Consider the following 16,123-nt stretch of genomic DNA (forward strand, 5'->3'; position numbering starts at 1 on the left):
CTGTTATCTTGCAGTTTATATGGAACTACCAAAAACATTGACCTGTTTCCAGCCCTGATGGTGGAGGATCTTGTCCCTGGTACCAGAGTTGGCCCAACACTGATGTGCCTGTTAACAACACAGTTCAGAAGGCTGAGGGATGGAGATAGGTATGACCACTGGGGTCAATCCAGAGTCTTTATTATTCTGTTTGGGGGGATTTTCTCCCTGTTGAGAGAAACAGAACCTTTAATTATTGCTTATTTCTGGTCTTATGATACGAGTAAGGGTCTCCTCTGCCCAGTGCTTTTGCAAAAGGATGTGTCACAGTTACAGCCAATGTGTCCTTTCCTGATGTAATCACTGCAGGATGCTGGGCACCACTGAGGATGTGCCCAATGTCTCCTGAAGATGCCAGAAAACATCTGCAGGAGCTTCCTTCTAATTCTTATTTGCTGCTTGTGTGAATGAGAGAGGTTTTTTGCTTGGTGATGCAGGAGCATCTGTTCACCCATCTCCCCAGCCTGCTGCAGCAGAGCTGTCAGAGCCTTGGAACTCCCTGCATGGGGCTGTACCCACTGGTGGTGACATCCTGCAGCTCCAGCCAGCAGCTCCTGGGTCTTCATGGGTTCAGGACAGGGTAGGCTGTGTCTGCAGCCACCTGAAGCAGAATAAAAGCTCTTTTAGTGGGGTGTGGGTGCTGCCACACACAGATGCAGAAAACCTTTCCCTCTCCCCGCCTCCCTCCCCATCCTCTTCTCCACCTCCCATCACGCTGTGATTGATTCCAACCCACTGCAGATTTTGGTATGAGAATCCAGGAGTCTTCACGCCAGCACAGCTGACTCAGATCAAGCAGAGCTCCCTTGCCAGGGTCATCTGTGACAACAGTGACCACATCCAGCAGCTCCAGAGAGATGTCTTCCGAGTGGCATCCTACCCACAGGGCATGGTGGGCTGTGAAGAGATTCCTCTGGTGGATCTCAGGCTGTGGCAGGACTGTTGTGAGGGTAAGGAAGGAGGAGGATGCTCTAGCACCCCCTGAGGAGGGGAGAGCCCTGGTCACATGTTTATAATAAATGCCAGGAGTTGGTTTCGTGCCACACTGACCCTAAACCCCAGCAAATGGATGAGGAGAGGAGAATATTTCAGTTGGAAGGAAGATACAACGAGCATCTGCCAATGATCATCTGGTCCAGCTGCCTGACCTCTTCAGAGCTGACCTCAAAATTAAAGCAAATTATTCAGGGCATCATCCAAGTGCCTCTTAGACACTGGCAGGCTTGGAGCATTGATCATTTCTCTAGGAAGCCTTTCACTGAGTGTGGTCCTCCTAGCTAAGGGCTTCTGTCTCTCTCAGCAGCCAAAACTCATCCCTGGGGGAGAATCTGAAGCAGGACATGGTGCAGGGTGATCCTCACCATCTACCCCTTTGCAGAGTCATTTGGGAATCTGTCAAACTCTCAAAAAATTGACCCCAGCCCCTCCATGGCCCCTTTATTCTGGGCACAGCTGTCCCTGCATGATGGATCTCCTGTCCCACACCTTTGGGCCTCCTCCTCCCTGGTTTTAAGAGGAGTGGGGAGGGTGGATGGTGAAGGCAGCACTGCCTTGTCCTGCCTGCAATCCCTCTGCTTTTCTTTTAAACATGGGTGCTCAGTGCTGACTTTCCCTTCCTTCCCAAGACTGCCAGACCCGGGGACAATTCAGGGCTCTTTCCCAGAGGTTCCGAAGCAAGAGGTCTCCTGGCTTCAGCTACCCAGAGGAAAACCCTGCCAAGCAGAAGCCTGCCTTGCCCAGGTGTAGTATCACCACTGCTTTTACCTCCTTTTTATGAAGAATAAGGAAAGTTTTCCACACCTCCACTCAGGCCTTTGAAGCTGGTGTTCTGCAAAGGTCTGGAGAGGTCTGGAGGTTTCCTGAGATTTGATGCTGAGCTTGGACAAAGTTCTTCAACAAATTAGTGCAGGGCCCAGCTGTAATATTTCAATATCTGAGCTGTCTGGTTGGCATCTCCTGGCAGTGAACCTGGCACTCGGGTCCTTCTGTTTGGGGATGACTTGGGGGCTGATGTTGGAGAAGATTCTCCCATCCATCTATAATCCCTTTCACTTCTTATCCCTGACCCCAGGAACGAGGCAGCTTCTCCAAGCCCTTCCTCCCGAGAGAATCTCGAGTCCCTTGTGGCTGAACTGGAGAAGACAGTTTCTTCCCTACGGAAACAGGTGAAACTTTGTGCCTTCCATGGAGTCACCCCAGGAGCAGGATCAGCAGGATTTACCTATTTAACCTCTGTGACTTTGGTGTCCTCCAGAGCCAAGGGGGAACCAGTGGCAGATAAAGAAGAGGTAGAATAGGGAGAGGAGAGATGAAGCTCAGAGCTGTGAGCTCAGAGCTCTACAACTTAAGGGAAAAATAGATGTTTGAGCCTCAGTGAAGACCCCCTGAGCCAGCACTTGCTTCTTGTATTTGGGACAGCTTAAAGCTTAGCTGTGCACCAGTGCAAAGTCCTTCTAGAGCTTTCTTGTGTCCCCCCCCTCCCCAGGTGAGCACACTGGAGGGCCAGCTGAGGTGGCACCATAGGAACCCCAGCACCCAAGGCCAGGGAAAGAGGACTGGAGACAAATGGAGAAGAAGATGACCACATTGCCTGGTTGTATAAGGTCAGTGGGTTTGCTGGGATCAATGTGGGGCTGCTGGGCCTGCAGTGGGACACCTCAGCTGTCTGCACATGGAGGAGAGGCTGTTGCAGAAAGGGATGGAGCAATCTGGTGATGAATGGGACCAGAAGTAATAGGTTTAAGTGCAGCAGGTTAGACACTCAGTTCCACCAGTGCTGATTAGTGACTCAGTGGAGTGGGTTGTCTGGGGACATGGTGGCAGATCTGTTCCTGGAGGTCTTTTAGGAACTGGTTTGGCAAAGATGGGGAAAGACATAAGTATAGGATGGACTGGGTGAGCTGGGTGAGGTCTCTCTGGCTTCTTCTCCCAGGACTCTGGGTAGGTTTCTCCTAGCAGCACTTAATATCATAACCCCAAATCCAACAGCCTCCAAAGGACCTTTGTGGAGTGAGGTATCACAAAGCTCAGTGATGGGGTAGATGGACTGGTTCCTCCTCAGGGTAACAAGGACATATCTGGGCAGATGGAGCAATCCCTCATTTGCTTACATCTGGGCAGAGATTTTCCCCTCACCAGCTGAGTCGTCCTTCACCTCTCTTCTGCAGGCAGCAGTCCTCTGGCTGCTCAGCCAAGGGGGTGAGGATGTTAGGTGCATTTTTAAAGTCCCTGTCAGCACCTGCCAGCCTGGGGACTTCAGCAGCTGCTGGGCTGTGGGCAGAAAGCTCCCAGAGCTCTGGTCCTTGGTGTTTAGGGGCAGGGAGAACATAGGCTCAGCTCCTTCAACCTGCTCTCCATGGGCATCCCTGCAGCCTCACTGGCACCTGCCAGTCTGGAGGAGATGTTTCATGGGTTTTATAGGGTTGCAAATGATTACTGCAGGGGCAGGAGCAGAGGAGTTATGAAGAAATGTTCTGCCAGGCAGTCTGTACTAGAAGGAGCATCCTCTGGAAATGAGATTACAGGATAGGGCAAGGAAAGGCTGGGCTGTGCTGATCATCTCAGCAGAAGCAGGAGGGAAGGCTGCAGGCTGGCCACACTGATTTCCAGCTTGATTTGGTGTGTTGGTCCTTAGGGATTTTCCAGGCAGCAACGATTCCCCTTTAGAAATTTGACTTAAATTGCAGTGTGGCATGAGCTGGCTTTTCCTTGCCATCCTCTCAGAGCCTTGAAGAGCACTCTAGGGTTTACAGGGTTTACTGAAAAGTATTCCTGTGGGTTTGAAGGGCTGTTGCTGTCCCTCCAGCTGCCTCCCAGGGAGTTTTTCTTCTTTCTTGTGCCATTTCAGGTGCCCAGTGACTTGCACTCCTGCTCTCCACCAACCAGTCCAACCCACCCCTGGAGGGCCCAGAAACAGCAGCCAGGAGCCCTCTGCCTCCTCTCCCACCTCCTGCACTGCTCCCTGTCCCAGGACCCCCATAAAGAATCCTGCCAGGTTTGACCCCTCTGCACTGATTCTCCACAAGCCCTTGGACACTTCCTGCCCTCATCAACCTCCCAGGGATGGGCTCTGCCCTCTTGGATGGTGACAGACCAGCAGCCTGCTGAGATGCCACTTTCTGCCCCAGTCCCCAGGAGATGGAGGACAACTGAAGCTGCTTTAGTGCCACTGCTCTGCTCTTCTCCTCTTCCCTTACCCAGTGCTGTCATCACCCACCACCCCTCCTCTGGAACATCCCATGGGCACCCAGCTGAAACCATCCCTCAAGAGGCAAAACCTTTCCCAAGGCTGCCGTGGTGCCAGGAAACACCTGGAGAAACCTAAGAAAAAATTTAATATTTGAAAAGGAAACGCCAAACAAGCCCCCAGCCAAGAGGAAGAGCCCTGGGCTGGCCTTGGAATCCCTTCCAGCAGTGAGGAGGTGAAGCCAAGGCTTGGAGAAGGCTCCTGGCTGCTTGGGTGCTTCAGGATGAAGAGAGAAACAGCAGTGGCACCATCACTGGGCCCTGTTGGTATCAAGTGGCACATCCTGGCTTTGGTGACCCTGCAAGTGCCCCAAAAAATCTTCCTCAGCATGACCCATCATCTGCAACTTTCTGCCCCTTTAGGGGTTTAATTTTTCTTTTTCTCTTCCTTAGTTTTTTTTTTTTTTAACCTTCACCCTCCTCCCCCTCAGAAAATCTCTTTGCTGGCAGATATATTTTGGGTGGAACAGGACCTGGCACACAACCCCAGCTAATGAGATCTTTTGGGGCTTTTTGGCTGCTGGTTTCTGTCCGTGAGGACAGGAGGAGAACACGAGGTGCAGTGTTTGACACACAGATGGATGCAAAATTCAATTTGTGCTTAGTGCTCCCAGGTGCTCTGCAGCTGAGCCAGGATGGTGGGACCAGCTCCATGGAACAGATCTTCTGGTTTGGTTGCCCTTTGGAGGTGCTTTTTAGTGTGGTGCTAGGACTGGAGTTCCTGTGTATCCACCATAACCCCAAATCCCTGGACAGATTGGTTTCTAATGCAGCCTTGTAAGCTGGACAGAGGAACTAAAGAGAAAAATACTTGATCCATTAGATATCTGTGCCTTCCTTCTCTTTCTCACTTTTCCTGCATCCTCCCATTTTTCCTTCCCACAGTGCAAGGACCAGAAACTTTAGTGAGTGAGATTTTTCTTTTCTTCTCTCCCTCCCTTTATTTTTTGGGTTGGTTTTTTTTGTTGTTGTTGTTTTTGTTTTTTAATATTTTTGGTTGGTTTATTTTCATTTTGAGGTTTGTTTTTTTTTTTTTTTTGGGGGGTGGTGGTGTTTTTTTTTTTTTTGTAATTTTATTTTTCCTGTAGATGTCTTAGAGTACCAAAGGGATTCAAAGCAGCAGGGATGCTCCTGGAACTTCATAGGAAAAGAATAAGAAAAATAAAAAGATACTAGAAAAAGAGTTGTGATTTATCAGCTGTTTCCTGACGTGGGACTTGGAGCTGTGTGTGTGTGTCCTGTGCAGACACAGCTTTGCAGCTCTGTGTGTGTGTTCTGCATGTCTGGGGTGCTCAGCTCCGAGGCAGCATTTAGTCCTCAGGGCTCTTTGTCATTTTGAAGCACTCTTTCATTTAGGTGCAAATCAAGAGCCAAAGCCCTGCGTGTCATAAATCAGCTGCACTTGTCCATCACTTGTGCCCACTGGAGAATCCAAGCTGGCCAAGGTCAACAAAGGGAAATCAGGCTCCAGTCTCCTCTTTCAAACCACCAGTTTCCCCAGTCCCCATTCAGGAGAGGGAGGCATAAACACTGGCTGCTCAATCTGACCGGATCATCTCTAAAAGCAGAAGCAAGCAGCCCATTTCCTGGTGTGATGTGACACAGAAGGGATGTCCCTTCCCTGCCTGGTGCAAACTTTTCTCTGCTCCATCCCCCTGCCCCTCCCCGGGCCAAAAAATTGGACAAAAATGACACAGCCCTGCGTGACAGCAAGAGCGAGGTGGGGCAGATCTCAAGGGAGCTCCCCATATGCTGAGGTGCAACTTTGCTGAGTGAGGAGCTGAATATTCCATTAAAGACTCCCATTTTTCTGGTTCCCATCCCTCCAGCAGCACAGGGTGCATGCTCTGCACCCTCCTGCCCCTTGCTCCAGGCTGCTCTGCCTGGGAGAGGTGACCCCCAAACCCCAAATATTGAAATTCAGCTTTTGGATGTTGCTTTGGCATCGTGGGACACCCAGGACAAAGCAAGTCCAGAGCTGTTGACATAGGGACTTTTTTCCTTTTTTCCCTACAAAGAAGTTTACTTTTCTTTTTTTCCTTTTTTTTTTTTTTTTTTTTTTTTTTTTTTTTTTTTTTCTTTTTTTCTTTTTTCTTTTTTTTTAAATCATCCTCTTTCAAAACCCCACTGCACCCCCAAAAATGAGCCACAGGGTGCACACTCAGGGAACACTCTGCACGCTCCTGCCCCTTGCTCCAGGCTGCTCTGCCTGGGAGAGGTGACCCCCAAACCCCAAATATTGAAATTCAGCTTTTGGATGTTGCTTTGGCATCGTGGGACACCCAGGACAAAGCAAGTCCAGAGCTGTTGACACAGGGACAACAGGTCCAGTTTGTTTCTTACATTCCATATGGTTGCAGCCCATAGACCCCTACAATGAAGTTTTCTTTTTTTTTTCCTTTTCTTTTTTTTTTTTTTTTTTTTTTTTTTTTTTTTTTAAATCATACTCTTTCAAAACCCCACTGCACACCCAAAAGGAGCCACCAAGGCCAATCACCAGCAGAGGATGGAGAGGAGAATGGGCTCACAGCCAGGGGCAGAGTTGCCAGGCACAAAACTCCCACTAATTAGCTGGAACAGTTAAGTGAGAAAAGCCAGGGGGGGGCTTGGAGATGGGATTTCTCAGCTGATGGATCTGGGAAATGGATTCCCTAGAGAGCTCCTCTGCAATGGGAAGAGGGCAAATGCAGGCATGAGCCTGGGAGATCATTGCAGAGCAAAAGGAAAAAAGGATCTCGTGTTATAAAACCCTACAATATCCACCCAGCAAATGAACAAAACAAAACAAACAAAACCTAACACACACACAAAAAAAAAAAAAAAAAAAAAAAAAAAAAAAAATCAAAACAAACACTTCAGAACTCTTTTAAGGTTATTTCCCTATTCCTGTTTCAACTCTCGCAATTATTTTCTCATGGAAAAACAAATACCCTCCCCCAGGAGTGAGATCAAGACTATTAACTGGAGTCAGCCACTCGTCTCAAGAGCTGCTTGAAGAACAGAGAGCTGTGTTTACCGGTGCTCTGCTAACAAGCAGGAGAGCACACTCTAAAATAATAATTAAGGAAAAAAAAAAAAAAAAAAAAAAGCCCTTCTCCTTCTTGGAGAGCGATGAGCCCGGCTCCAGCTGTGCCTGCCTCCCAGATGTGCCTGTGGGGCTGAGCGTGGGACTGCCGCCTGCAGACTCATCCCACTTTGCAGACTGGTCCCACCAGCTCAACCAGTTTCACTTTCAGAAATAGGAAGTTCTCCGGGAAGGGGCCGCCGAGCTCCCAGAGCTCCCAGACTCGGGCGAGGGAGGCGGGCGGGCGGCCTGACCCTCCCGGCCGGGGACATGAACCCCGCGTCCCCCCTTCCTCCGGCCACCAGAGCGACCGCGGCGTAGCCCACCCCATCCATCCAACACCCCCGCCCCTTCCTCCGGGGATGGAGCAGTTTGTCAGGAAGCGTTTGACTTTCCTGACATCCTTCTGGAACAAACTCCGTCCCCGCTCCGTGCCGGAGAGCTGCTCGCTGGGGTATCTTGGTTCTGATTCCGTTTCGCTGCACTCGGAGCCGAACTCCCTTTCCTTCATCCCCAAGTCCTCTCTCTTTATCGCTTTGTACGCTTTCACAGCCCGGAGCGAGGAGGAACTGAGCGTAAGAGCAGGGGACAAACTCCGGGTCCTCCGAGAAGAAGGAGAATATGTCTTAGCCCGGCGGCTACTGGGGGAGCCGGCCATGGGCTACGTTCCTGCAGCCTACGTGGCCAACCTCAGCCAGGGCACCTCTTCCCACCGCCCGTAAGTATCCCGAGCTCTGGATCCGCCGGGGGATGGAGGATGGAGGGGAGAAGGGGGGGGAGGCCAGGAAAAGCCCGAGCTCGCCCTGGGTGATGGCAGCAGCACCAGCTCCTTGTCCCCTGATGCTGTCACCAGCCCTGGTGGGACCCGTGGGGACTTTCAACCCCTGGGTATCCCCCCTGTGAAGCAGAGGGGTTGGGGGGATGTGCTGGGAAAGGAGGGGAAGAGATGTTGGTCCCTCTTTCTGGGTGCATCCCCCTCGCAAAGGGCTCCGGGATGGGATGGGGGGTGAGGGTGTGCATGGGTGCTACCGGGGTGCTGAATAAAGGGGCTGCTGCTTCTTCCTGGCCCTCTCCTTCCCACCCTGCGTTAAAGGGGAGGTGGCAGGGAAGGAGCTGGGGAAGCTTGGGCCCTGAAGGAGCTGGGGAAGCTTGGGCCCTGAAGGAGCCCAGGATCACAGAGAGAAGCAGTTTGGGTCGGAACCTGGAGCTCCGTAGGGCCCAGCAGTGCTTCCTGCTGCTTCCTGCTCATCCTGGCCCGGGGGTTCCCTCCCTGTCGGTGCCTCTCCCACCCTCCGGAGCTCAGGGTGATGGCTCAGCCCTGGCTCAGCTGGGGAAAGCCCAGGCTCAGCCTTGCATAAGGCAGCCTGGTCCCAACACGCCGGGCAAAGCGCCCCGGGACACGGCTGTTCCCTCCCTGCCAGCCCTGAGTCATGGGGAGGGACAGGGAGCACAGGGATGGGAGCCATAACCCCGCGGACCCCCCAGGGCAAAGGAGAAGGCCCTGATGTGCAGGGGTAGCAATTGCAGTGGGATGGGAGACCCTTCTCTGGCTCCATTCCCTGCCCGTGCTTTGCAGAAAGGCAAATCCAGCCTGGTTTGGATGGTGCTGGGACCACCCCGGGCAGGACAGGGGGGTTGGATTGGTGCTTTAGTCCTGTTGAAGAGAGAAGTTGGAAAAGTGACAGCTGAGCTATGGTGTCTGTGTGTCCACAGCTCCTTTCCAGGCCCTGGGATGGAGGGGATGGTGATGCTATGGTTGGTATCACTCATGTCTGGCTGGGTTGGTGTCATTCATGCCCAATTTTGATGGTGCCATTCATTAGTTGGTCTCACTCGTGCCTGGCTTTGCCACCAGAGACTTAGGGGAGCCTCAGGTTGGAGGCAGGTGGTAATTTGTTCAGCCAGGTAACCCCATCATGTATAATTTCTTGGATGGCTTCTCAGTCACTGGTGATTCCAGGGAATGATGAAACCTTCAGCTTCACATGTCCCAGCTGGGTGAAGCCACCTCTTCCCCACACTCCCACATCCCAAGCCAGGACCCAGCCAACCAACCTGCCTGTTCTTGCTGCAGGTTTGGTGACGATTTTGGTGACAGGAATTTGGCCTGGTTCCTCCCTCCTGGCTTGGTGCTGCTTGAGGTCCCCAAGCAGCAGTCTGGAGCAGCCCAGGGCAGTTCTTGGAGGTGTTTTCATTGATGGGATTTGCTTGTGGGCTCTGTGAGCTGGCTGTGTCCACGAGCTGCAGGTCAAGAAGAGCAAAGCAACCCTGTGCCCATAGCTGCTGCTCTCATGGAAGGAAATGTGGGTGGGTACAACCCCACCAGAGCATCTTCCAGGCAGCACAGGGTGGCTGGTGCCTTATTTATGGATGTAAAAGTCCTGATTTGGGGATGGAGCTGAGACCTGGCTAGGCTGGCACAGCAGTGCCCAGACAGTACTGGAGAAAATGGTTTGGTGTCAGCAAGTGGCAATAAAAAGCAACGAGTGCCACCAAACCCAGTGGAATGAAGCAGCCCTGATGCAGCCTGGCAGTGGTGGGCAGTGATGGGTGAGCAGGTGGGAGCAGTGGTGGGAGGGAGTTTCTCCCCTTCCTTGGCCTGGATGTGACCCCGTTCACCCCTTCACCATCTCCTTGTCCTGCACTAACCCCATTGCTCTGCCCCCCCAGCTGGTATTTCAGTAAGATCAGCAGAAATGAAGCTGAGCAGCTTCTCCTCTCACCTCCCAACCAGCACGGCTCCTTCCTCATCCGTGACAGCGAGAGCAGCAAGGGCGAGTACTCTCTCTCAGGTAATTTTGTGGCAATTACCCAGAGAAAATGAGCAGAGGGAAAGGAACCCAGGGTGTTCCTTAGGGGCAGCTCCTGGCTTGGTCGGCACGGGACTGAAAAACACAGAGAGATGTTGGGAGCACTTCAGAGCATCTCGCTGGGGTTGGACTGGCTGCTCGCTCAAAGCGTGGGGAAAGCTGATGGGTGCAGGTGGGGATTTCTGGAATGCTGCAGCCAAGGAAAGTCTGGGAGTCATAAACAGTTCACAGCTGCTTAATGATGGTCTGGTGGCACTGACTCCTAGGGTTTCATTCCAATGGCTTTTGTCATCTGAGGGCTGCCTAAAAAATACGCTGCAGCCTCAGCTCACCAGGGCCTGGGCTGCTCCATGAGCTGAATTCAGAGGGGTTTGGACCAGGCTGCACTGCTATGATCTGGTCCAATCCAAGCCAAAACAAGCTCAAGGCAAACTCCACATCCCCCCCATTGGTTTATCCACCTCGAGCAGCAATGAGCTCTGTCCCTCCCTGAGCAGCTGCTTTGTGTGGGAATTATCCCTGCTCCGGCAGCATCACCTCTGGTCCCAGGGAACCCCACAAAGTCAGGAGGCTTCTGAGCCAGGAGGAGGGAGCAAAGGGGGTGATGGGGAGTGGGGTGCTGGGATGGGGTGGGAAGCAGAGAGGTGGGAAGGAATTGCTGATTCCCTGAGTTTTCCTGGGTTTCCCTGCAGTGCGCAACCACACCAAGGTCAGCCACTTCCGAATCTGCAAGAGCCCCAGGGGCAGCTTCTACATCCAGAAGGGACATCCCTTCCCTGACATGGAGGAGCTCCTCACCTTCTACACCAAGCACTGGAAGGTCATCCAGAGCCCCTTGCTGCAGCCCTGCAGCCCCGCGGTGCGTACGCCCATGGTGTGGCCAAGCTCCCAGGGTGGGGAAAAAAAGGAAAGAGAAATGAGGGACAAATAGGAATAATTAGTTTGTCCACTTGGGATTTGAGCTTTATTAAGCTAAATCTGAAATGCAATGGTATCACCTGTTATCAGCCATGTTAAGTCCAGGCACTGCATTTATATATATATCTATATATTTGACTATTTTTTTCTGAAATCTCAATCTCAAAGACTAGAAACCACGCTGTTACAAATCCCCTACTGAAGCTGGAAATACCTGTGCTTCCAATTTTATTTTTCCTGGAGTCTAATAAGACCATATTGCTTTTATAGTTTTCATGGCAATTAGTGTGGCACTCAGAAACCCAATTAGATCATTAATCCCAAAGTGCCGACTCGTTTCCTGATTAGGATTCCATTCCCTGATTATTACTTAGAAGTAACAATTAAACACGTGAATAATTCGAGAGCGAAATTAAAAGGTGTGAGATAAAAGAAATACTTAATGAGCTGAAGTCTAGATCAGCCATAATTTTGCACTAAGATTCATTTACTTGTTTGTATTTATTGGTGGAAATGGGGAATCTCCACCTTTGAGGTCTGGTCAGGAGGGAATTATGGCTTGAATTCCTGATATTTCATGGAGTCTCCAAATACCTCCTCCCATCCCATCCCATCCCATCCCATCCCATCCCATCCCATCCCAACATCTCCTCTTGGCTCCCACCAGTGGTAACCCAAGGGCTGCCCCAAGTGTTTTATGTCCCCCGTGGGCATCCAGCAAAGGGAAAAGCAAGGCCCTGGTGGATGCAGGTGATGGAGCCCCATGCCCTGGGTACCAGGAGGTGATGTGGGCTCCCCCAGCAGGTTCTGCCTGGCTGGCTGGGCCAAACCAGTGATGTCCATCCCACAGACCCCCCCCCAGAGGGACGGCTGGGAGCGCCCACGCTGGGAATTCTCCCTGAGGAGGAAGCTGGGTGAGGGATATTTTGGAGAGGTGTGGGAAGGACTGTGGAGGAACACGGTGCCCGTGGCCATCAAGATCATAAAAGGTAGGTGGAGGAGAAGGTGTTAGCTGGGGATAACTGGGTCTCTTGTTCCCATCCACATCGTTCACCCCCTTTTTTTTTTCTTGGTCCTTTTGGTCACTGTGTCTCTCTTATCAAGCAAAGTGTGGTAGGGCCTGGCAAGTAGCCACTGCTCTACTTCTGTTGGCCCACTAAAGTTTTGGCTGCACCTTTATAAAGTGGCTCCACGCTGTGAGTTTGGGATAAGTGATGTCCAGGTCAAGTCCAGTGGGTCTGTTATAAGTCCTGATGAGACTGTGATCCTGAAAATGGGATCCAAAGCTCTGTGCTCAACATCTCTTGAGTGCTGGGATCTTTGGGAGTGCAGACACAAACTTGGGCTGTGAGGAGGAAAAAGGTTCTCATCCCAAGGTGGAGGTGCTGATGAGCCCCATGTCCACTTGAGGAAGCAGCTGACAGTGGCCACGTTGGGCTCTTCTCCCCCAGCTGACATGAAGGCAGAAGATTTCACCAAAGAGATTCAGAACCTGAAGCGTCTGAGGCACGAGAAGCTGATCCAGCTGCACGCTGTCTGCTCCCTGGATGAGCCTGTGTTCATCATCACTGAGCTCATGAGGAAAGGCAACCTCCACAGCTACCTCAACAGTGAGTGGGCCAGCACCAGGGGGGTAGGAATGGGCTCCTGGGACAGAACTGCTCTGAGGATGCTTTCTGAGCCACCAACCCAAGTGGGGACCCCAACAGAGCACAAGCCTGGGTTGGGTCCTCTTTGGATCAGTGGAAATGCAAAGCAATCCATTGCCTGGGGGAGATGGTGTTGGTTGACCATCTCCACTGCCTTCTTCACCTCCCCATGGTCTGCCAGCTCCCAGAAATGCACAGAGAGCTCTCTGCCTTTGTTAGGAAGGAGGTGGCCAAACCTCTCCCTTGGCCCAGCAGCGTGGGGTTGGTGATGTGCAGAGCTGGTAAGAGGCCATGGTCCACTCATCACCTGGCTGCCAGTTCATTTTTCTTGGCCTTACTTGTCCTGACCATTAATCAGTCTTGAAAAGAAACAGGACAAGCAGCTCCCAACAAGACCTGTTTTTCTACTGGGTACACCCCCCCCCCCCTCCTCCCCCACAATGACCTCATTTTTGGCTGGGATTCCAGCAGCATTTGGTGCCGGAGGAGCTGGAGCTTGCTGGTAGGACAGGTTGAGAGACCTGGCTGGAGATTTGCATGGCAGAAGGTCACCTTTAGCTTTGGGTGAGCCATGGACATCTGCATCCTCGTTGCAGCACGGGGTGCTCCTTAGAGCTCACCCCAGCCCCATCCTTGAGGAGCACGTGGCTGTGCTGAACTTTCCACGTGGTGCATCCAGGATGGTTCCACAGGTTCCTCTGATTTGAGGTTTTTCACATTCCTCTGCTCCCATGCTGCCAGCTCAGCCTTTCCTTCTAAACTAGAACACCAAAAAAAAAAAAAAAAAAAAGACTTTGCTACATTACCCCCAATGCTTGGATTATCTGGGTTGACAGGTCCTGAAGGGAAGTCCCTGGGCACCTCCCACCTACTCAACATTGCCTGCCAAGTGGCAGATGGGATGAGGTACCTGGAGGAGAAGCACATTGTCCACCGGGACCTGGCAGCCAGAAACATCCTGGTGGGAGAGGAACTCACCTGCAAAATCGCTGATTTTGGACTTGCCCGTCTCCTCAAGGTTGGTCAGCAGGATGCTGTGGCTGCTCCCATCACCCCAAGCTGCCCCATGGTGCTGTAACCATTCCCCTGCCACCCCCTTTCCCTGCCTGCAGCCTCAGCCAAGCCCCAAAAGCTGTGGCTGTGGTCATCACGCCGCCCCTCCTGACCCACCCCCCGTTGCTTTTCAGGATGACATCTATTCCACCAGCAGCAGCACCAAAATCCCAGTCAAGTGGACGGCGCCAGAGGCAGCCAACTACCGGACCTACTCCCTCAAGTCTGATGTCTGGTCCTATGGGATTCTGCTCTATGAAGTCTTCACCTATGGACAGATCCCATATGAAGGTAGGGCTGCTGACCTTCTCCCACTGCTGCTCCATCCACACCCAGCTTGTCCATGGTGCCCAAATGGTAACATGTCCCAAATTGTCATATTCTCTCTTCCACAATGGAGCTGGAAGCTGCTCCAGGAGCACGAGCAAGTTCTCTTCCACTTTGGGATCATTTTGAGGGATTATCAGTTCTTGCAGAGGGGGTGCAGGAGGGACTGGAAGGTGACATGAGCTGGATGCTCCCCCACAGCCTCTCCTCTACCAGCCTGGTGGCAGAGAGACCATTTCACAGCTGTGGCTGTGACATTTTGAGCCTTTAGAGCTGTACCTTCAGGGTGTTCTTTGGGGACATCAGCTTGAGGGGCATCTTCTCCTTCCTTCCAGGAAGCTTGCCCATGGTGCCCAGGTGTCAACATGTCCCAAATTGTCATATTCTCTCTTCCACAATGGAGCCGGAAGCTGCTCCAGGAGCACGAGCAAGTTCTCTTCCACTTTGGGATCATTTTGAGGGATTATCAGTTCTTGGAGAGGGGCTGCAGGAGCTGAGGGACTGGAAGGTGGCATAGGCTGGATGCTCCCCCACAGCCTCTCCTCTACCAGCCTGGTGGCAGAGAGACCATTTCACAGCTGTGGCTGTGACATTCTGAGCCTTTATAGGTTTACCTTTGGGGTGTTCTTTGGGGACATCAGCTTGAGGGGCATCTTCTCCTTCCTTCCAGGGATGACGAACCAAGAAACCGTACGACAAATCACCCGGGGCTACCGCCTTCCCCGGCCCAGCTCCTGCCCTCCTGAGATCTACAGCATCATGCTGGAATGCTGGAACAGCAACACAGAGGAGCGTCCCACCTTCCTGGCCTTGAGGGAGAAGCTGGGCTTCATCTACAGACGGCTGCTCAGCTCCCTCTCCTGAGGAAGCCCTTCCCACCATCCTTCCTGCACAAGCCCCTCCAGGCCAGCTCTTGCCAAGTGGCTCCTTCCTTCTGGTTTGCCCTCTGACTGGGCTCCGAGGAAAACACATCCTCCCCAGCCCCCCAAAAAACCCCCTAAACAGCTCATGGTCACTCTTGGTCGGGATGCAGAGAGGTGGCCAAGGGCAAAAAGGCAACGGGGCTGTCGAGAGCTCGTTGCTGGTGTTTGGCTGGGGAGCAGCCTGGAAGAGCCCTGGGGTAGTGAAGGCATCACCCAGAGTTGACATCTTCATCCAGCCAGTGGGGTGGGAGGTCCCTGCTGCTCCCCACACCCATGTGAAGGTTTGCAGTGTGTGGTCAGTTGTGGCTCTGCTTGATTTTTTTTTTTTTTTTTTCTTCTAGTGTGTGTCCGGTGTATTTATCAATAAATGTGTGTGCATCCAACCCCCTGAGTCCTTGCAGGGCAGCCCTGGAGGCTCTGCCCTCACCATGCTGCTCCTCTCCTGCCTGGGATTAATGGTTTGTAACCAGTCCCACTCTTTCCACCTTGGAGAAAACCATCTTTATGTCTTCTGGGTCTCTTCATCCATATGAATCATAGAATCGAATCATAGAATTGGCTGGGTTGGAAGGGACCTCAGAGATCAAGTCCAACCCTTGATATGGCATCAAACCCTTGATATGGGCATCAAACTCTGCCACCCCACTTGCCCTGAGGACCTTGCACAGGCAGCTCCTGCTCATCTCCACCATCCCGTGGTGATTCCAAGAAAAATCTAGGTCTGGCTTCAAATATTCAACACCTGCTTCACCCTGGAGCAGGCAGCACTTGGTCAAACACAGCAGCACCCTGCTTGGCTCTTTATGGTCCAAAAAAGCAGGAGATGCTCCCTGCTGATCCTGGGATACAACAATACAAGAAGTCTTGGAGCCTCTGGTCATCCCTCCAAGCTTGGGGGAGCATCTGCTCTGCCCAAAACCCTTCTCCTCCCATCCCAGCACCCTCTCAGAGGCTGGGTGGTCCCTGATAGAGCTGAAAAGACCTCAAAGCATCACTGTGAGCAGTATCCCCTGCATGAAGGGCCTGGAAAGGGGAGGTGGGGATGTGTTTTTGGGGTGTGATAAAGTCTGATCAGGTCACACACCCTCTGAAGTG

The 16,123-nt window shown here is 52.2% G+C and overlaps 2 protein-coding genes across 4 annotated transcripts in view; both read left to right on the forward strand.

Annotated features, from left to right (window-relative positions):
• Positions 1-5,452, forward strand: part of LOC139803330 (peroxidasin homolog) — a 40,879-nt gene extending 35,427 nt beyond the window's left edge. The window contains exons 18-23 of one of the 2 annotated variants that reach the window (XM_071759381.1): positions 15-149; positions 781-989; positions 1,665-1,779; positions 2,111-2,204; positions 2,525-2,642; positions 3,887-5,452. In XM_071759381.1, the coding sequence (XP_071615482.1) occupies positions 15-149; positions 781-989; positions 1,665-1,779; positions 2,111-2,204; positions 2,525-2,620 (649 nt within the window). In that variant the 3' untranslated portion in view covers positions 2,621-2,642; positions 3,887-5,452. Of the gene's footprint in view, positions 1-14; positions 150-780; positions 990-1,664; positions 1,780-2,110; positions 2,495-2,524; positions 2,643-3,886 lie in introns of those variants that run through there. The other variant, XM_071759380.1, reaches the window with a different exon arrangement.
• A 1,783-nt stretch (positions 5,453-7,235) lies between these two features.
• Positions 7,236-15,411, forward strand: SRMS (src-related kinase lacking C-terminal regulatory tyrosine and N-terminal myristylation sites). Of its 2 annotated transcripts, XM_071759881.1 has the most exons (9): positions 7,706-7,802; positions 7,901-8,066; positions 10,019-10,140; positions 10,851-11,017; positions 11,927-12,065; positions 12,528-12,686; positions 13,562-13,743; positions 13,913-14,069; positions 14,776-15,411. In XM_071759881.1, the coding sequence occupies exons 2-9, from the start codon at positions 8,005-8,007 to the stop codon at positions 14,967-14,969; spliced, it is 1,182 nt and encodes a 393-aa protein (XP_071615982.1). In that variant the 5' UTR covers positions 7,706-7,802; positions 7,901-8,004; the 3' UTR covers positions 14,970-15,411. The 2 variants fall into 2 exon arrangements, with proteins under 2 accessions (XP_071615981.1, XP_071615982.1); XM_071759880.1 differs by having other exon boundaries at positions 7,236-8,066.
• The last annotated feature ends 712 nt before the right edge of the window (positions 15,412-16,123 follow it).

Source organism: Heliangelus exortis, chromosome 16, assembly GCF_036169615.1.
Source record: "Heliangelus exortis chromosome 16, bHelExo1.hap1, whole genome shotgun sequence".
Taxonomy (NCBI): domain Eukaryota; kingdom Metazoa; phylum Chordata; class Aves; order Apodiformes; family Trochilidae; genus Heliangelus; species Heliangelus exortis.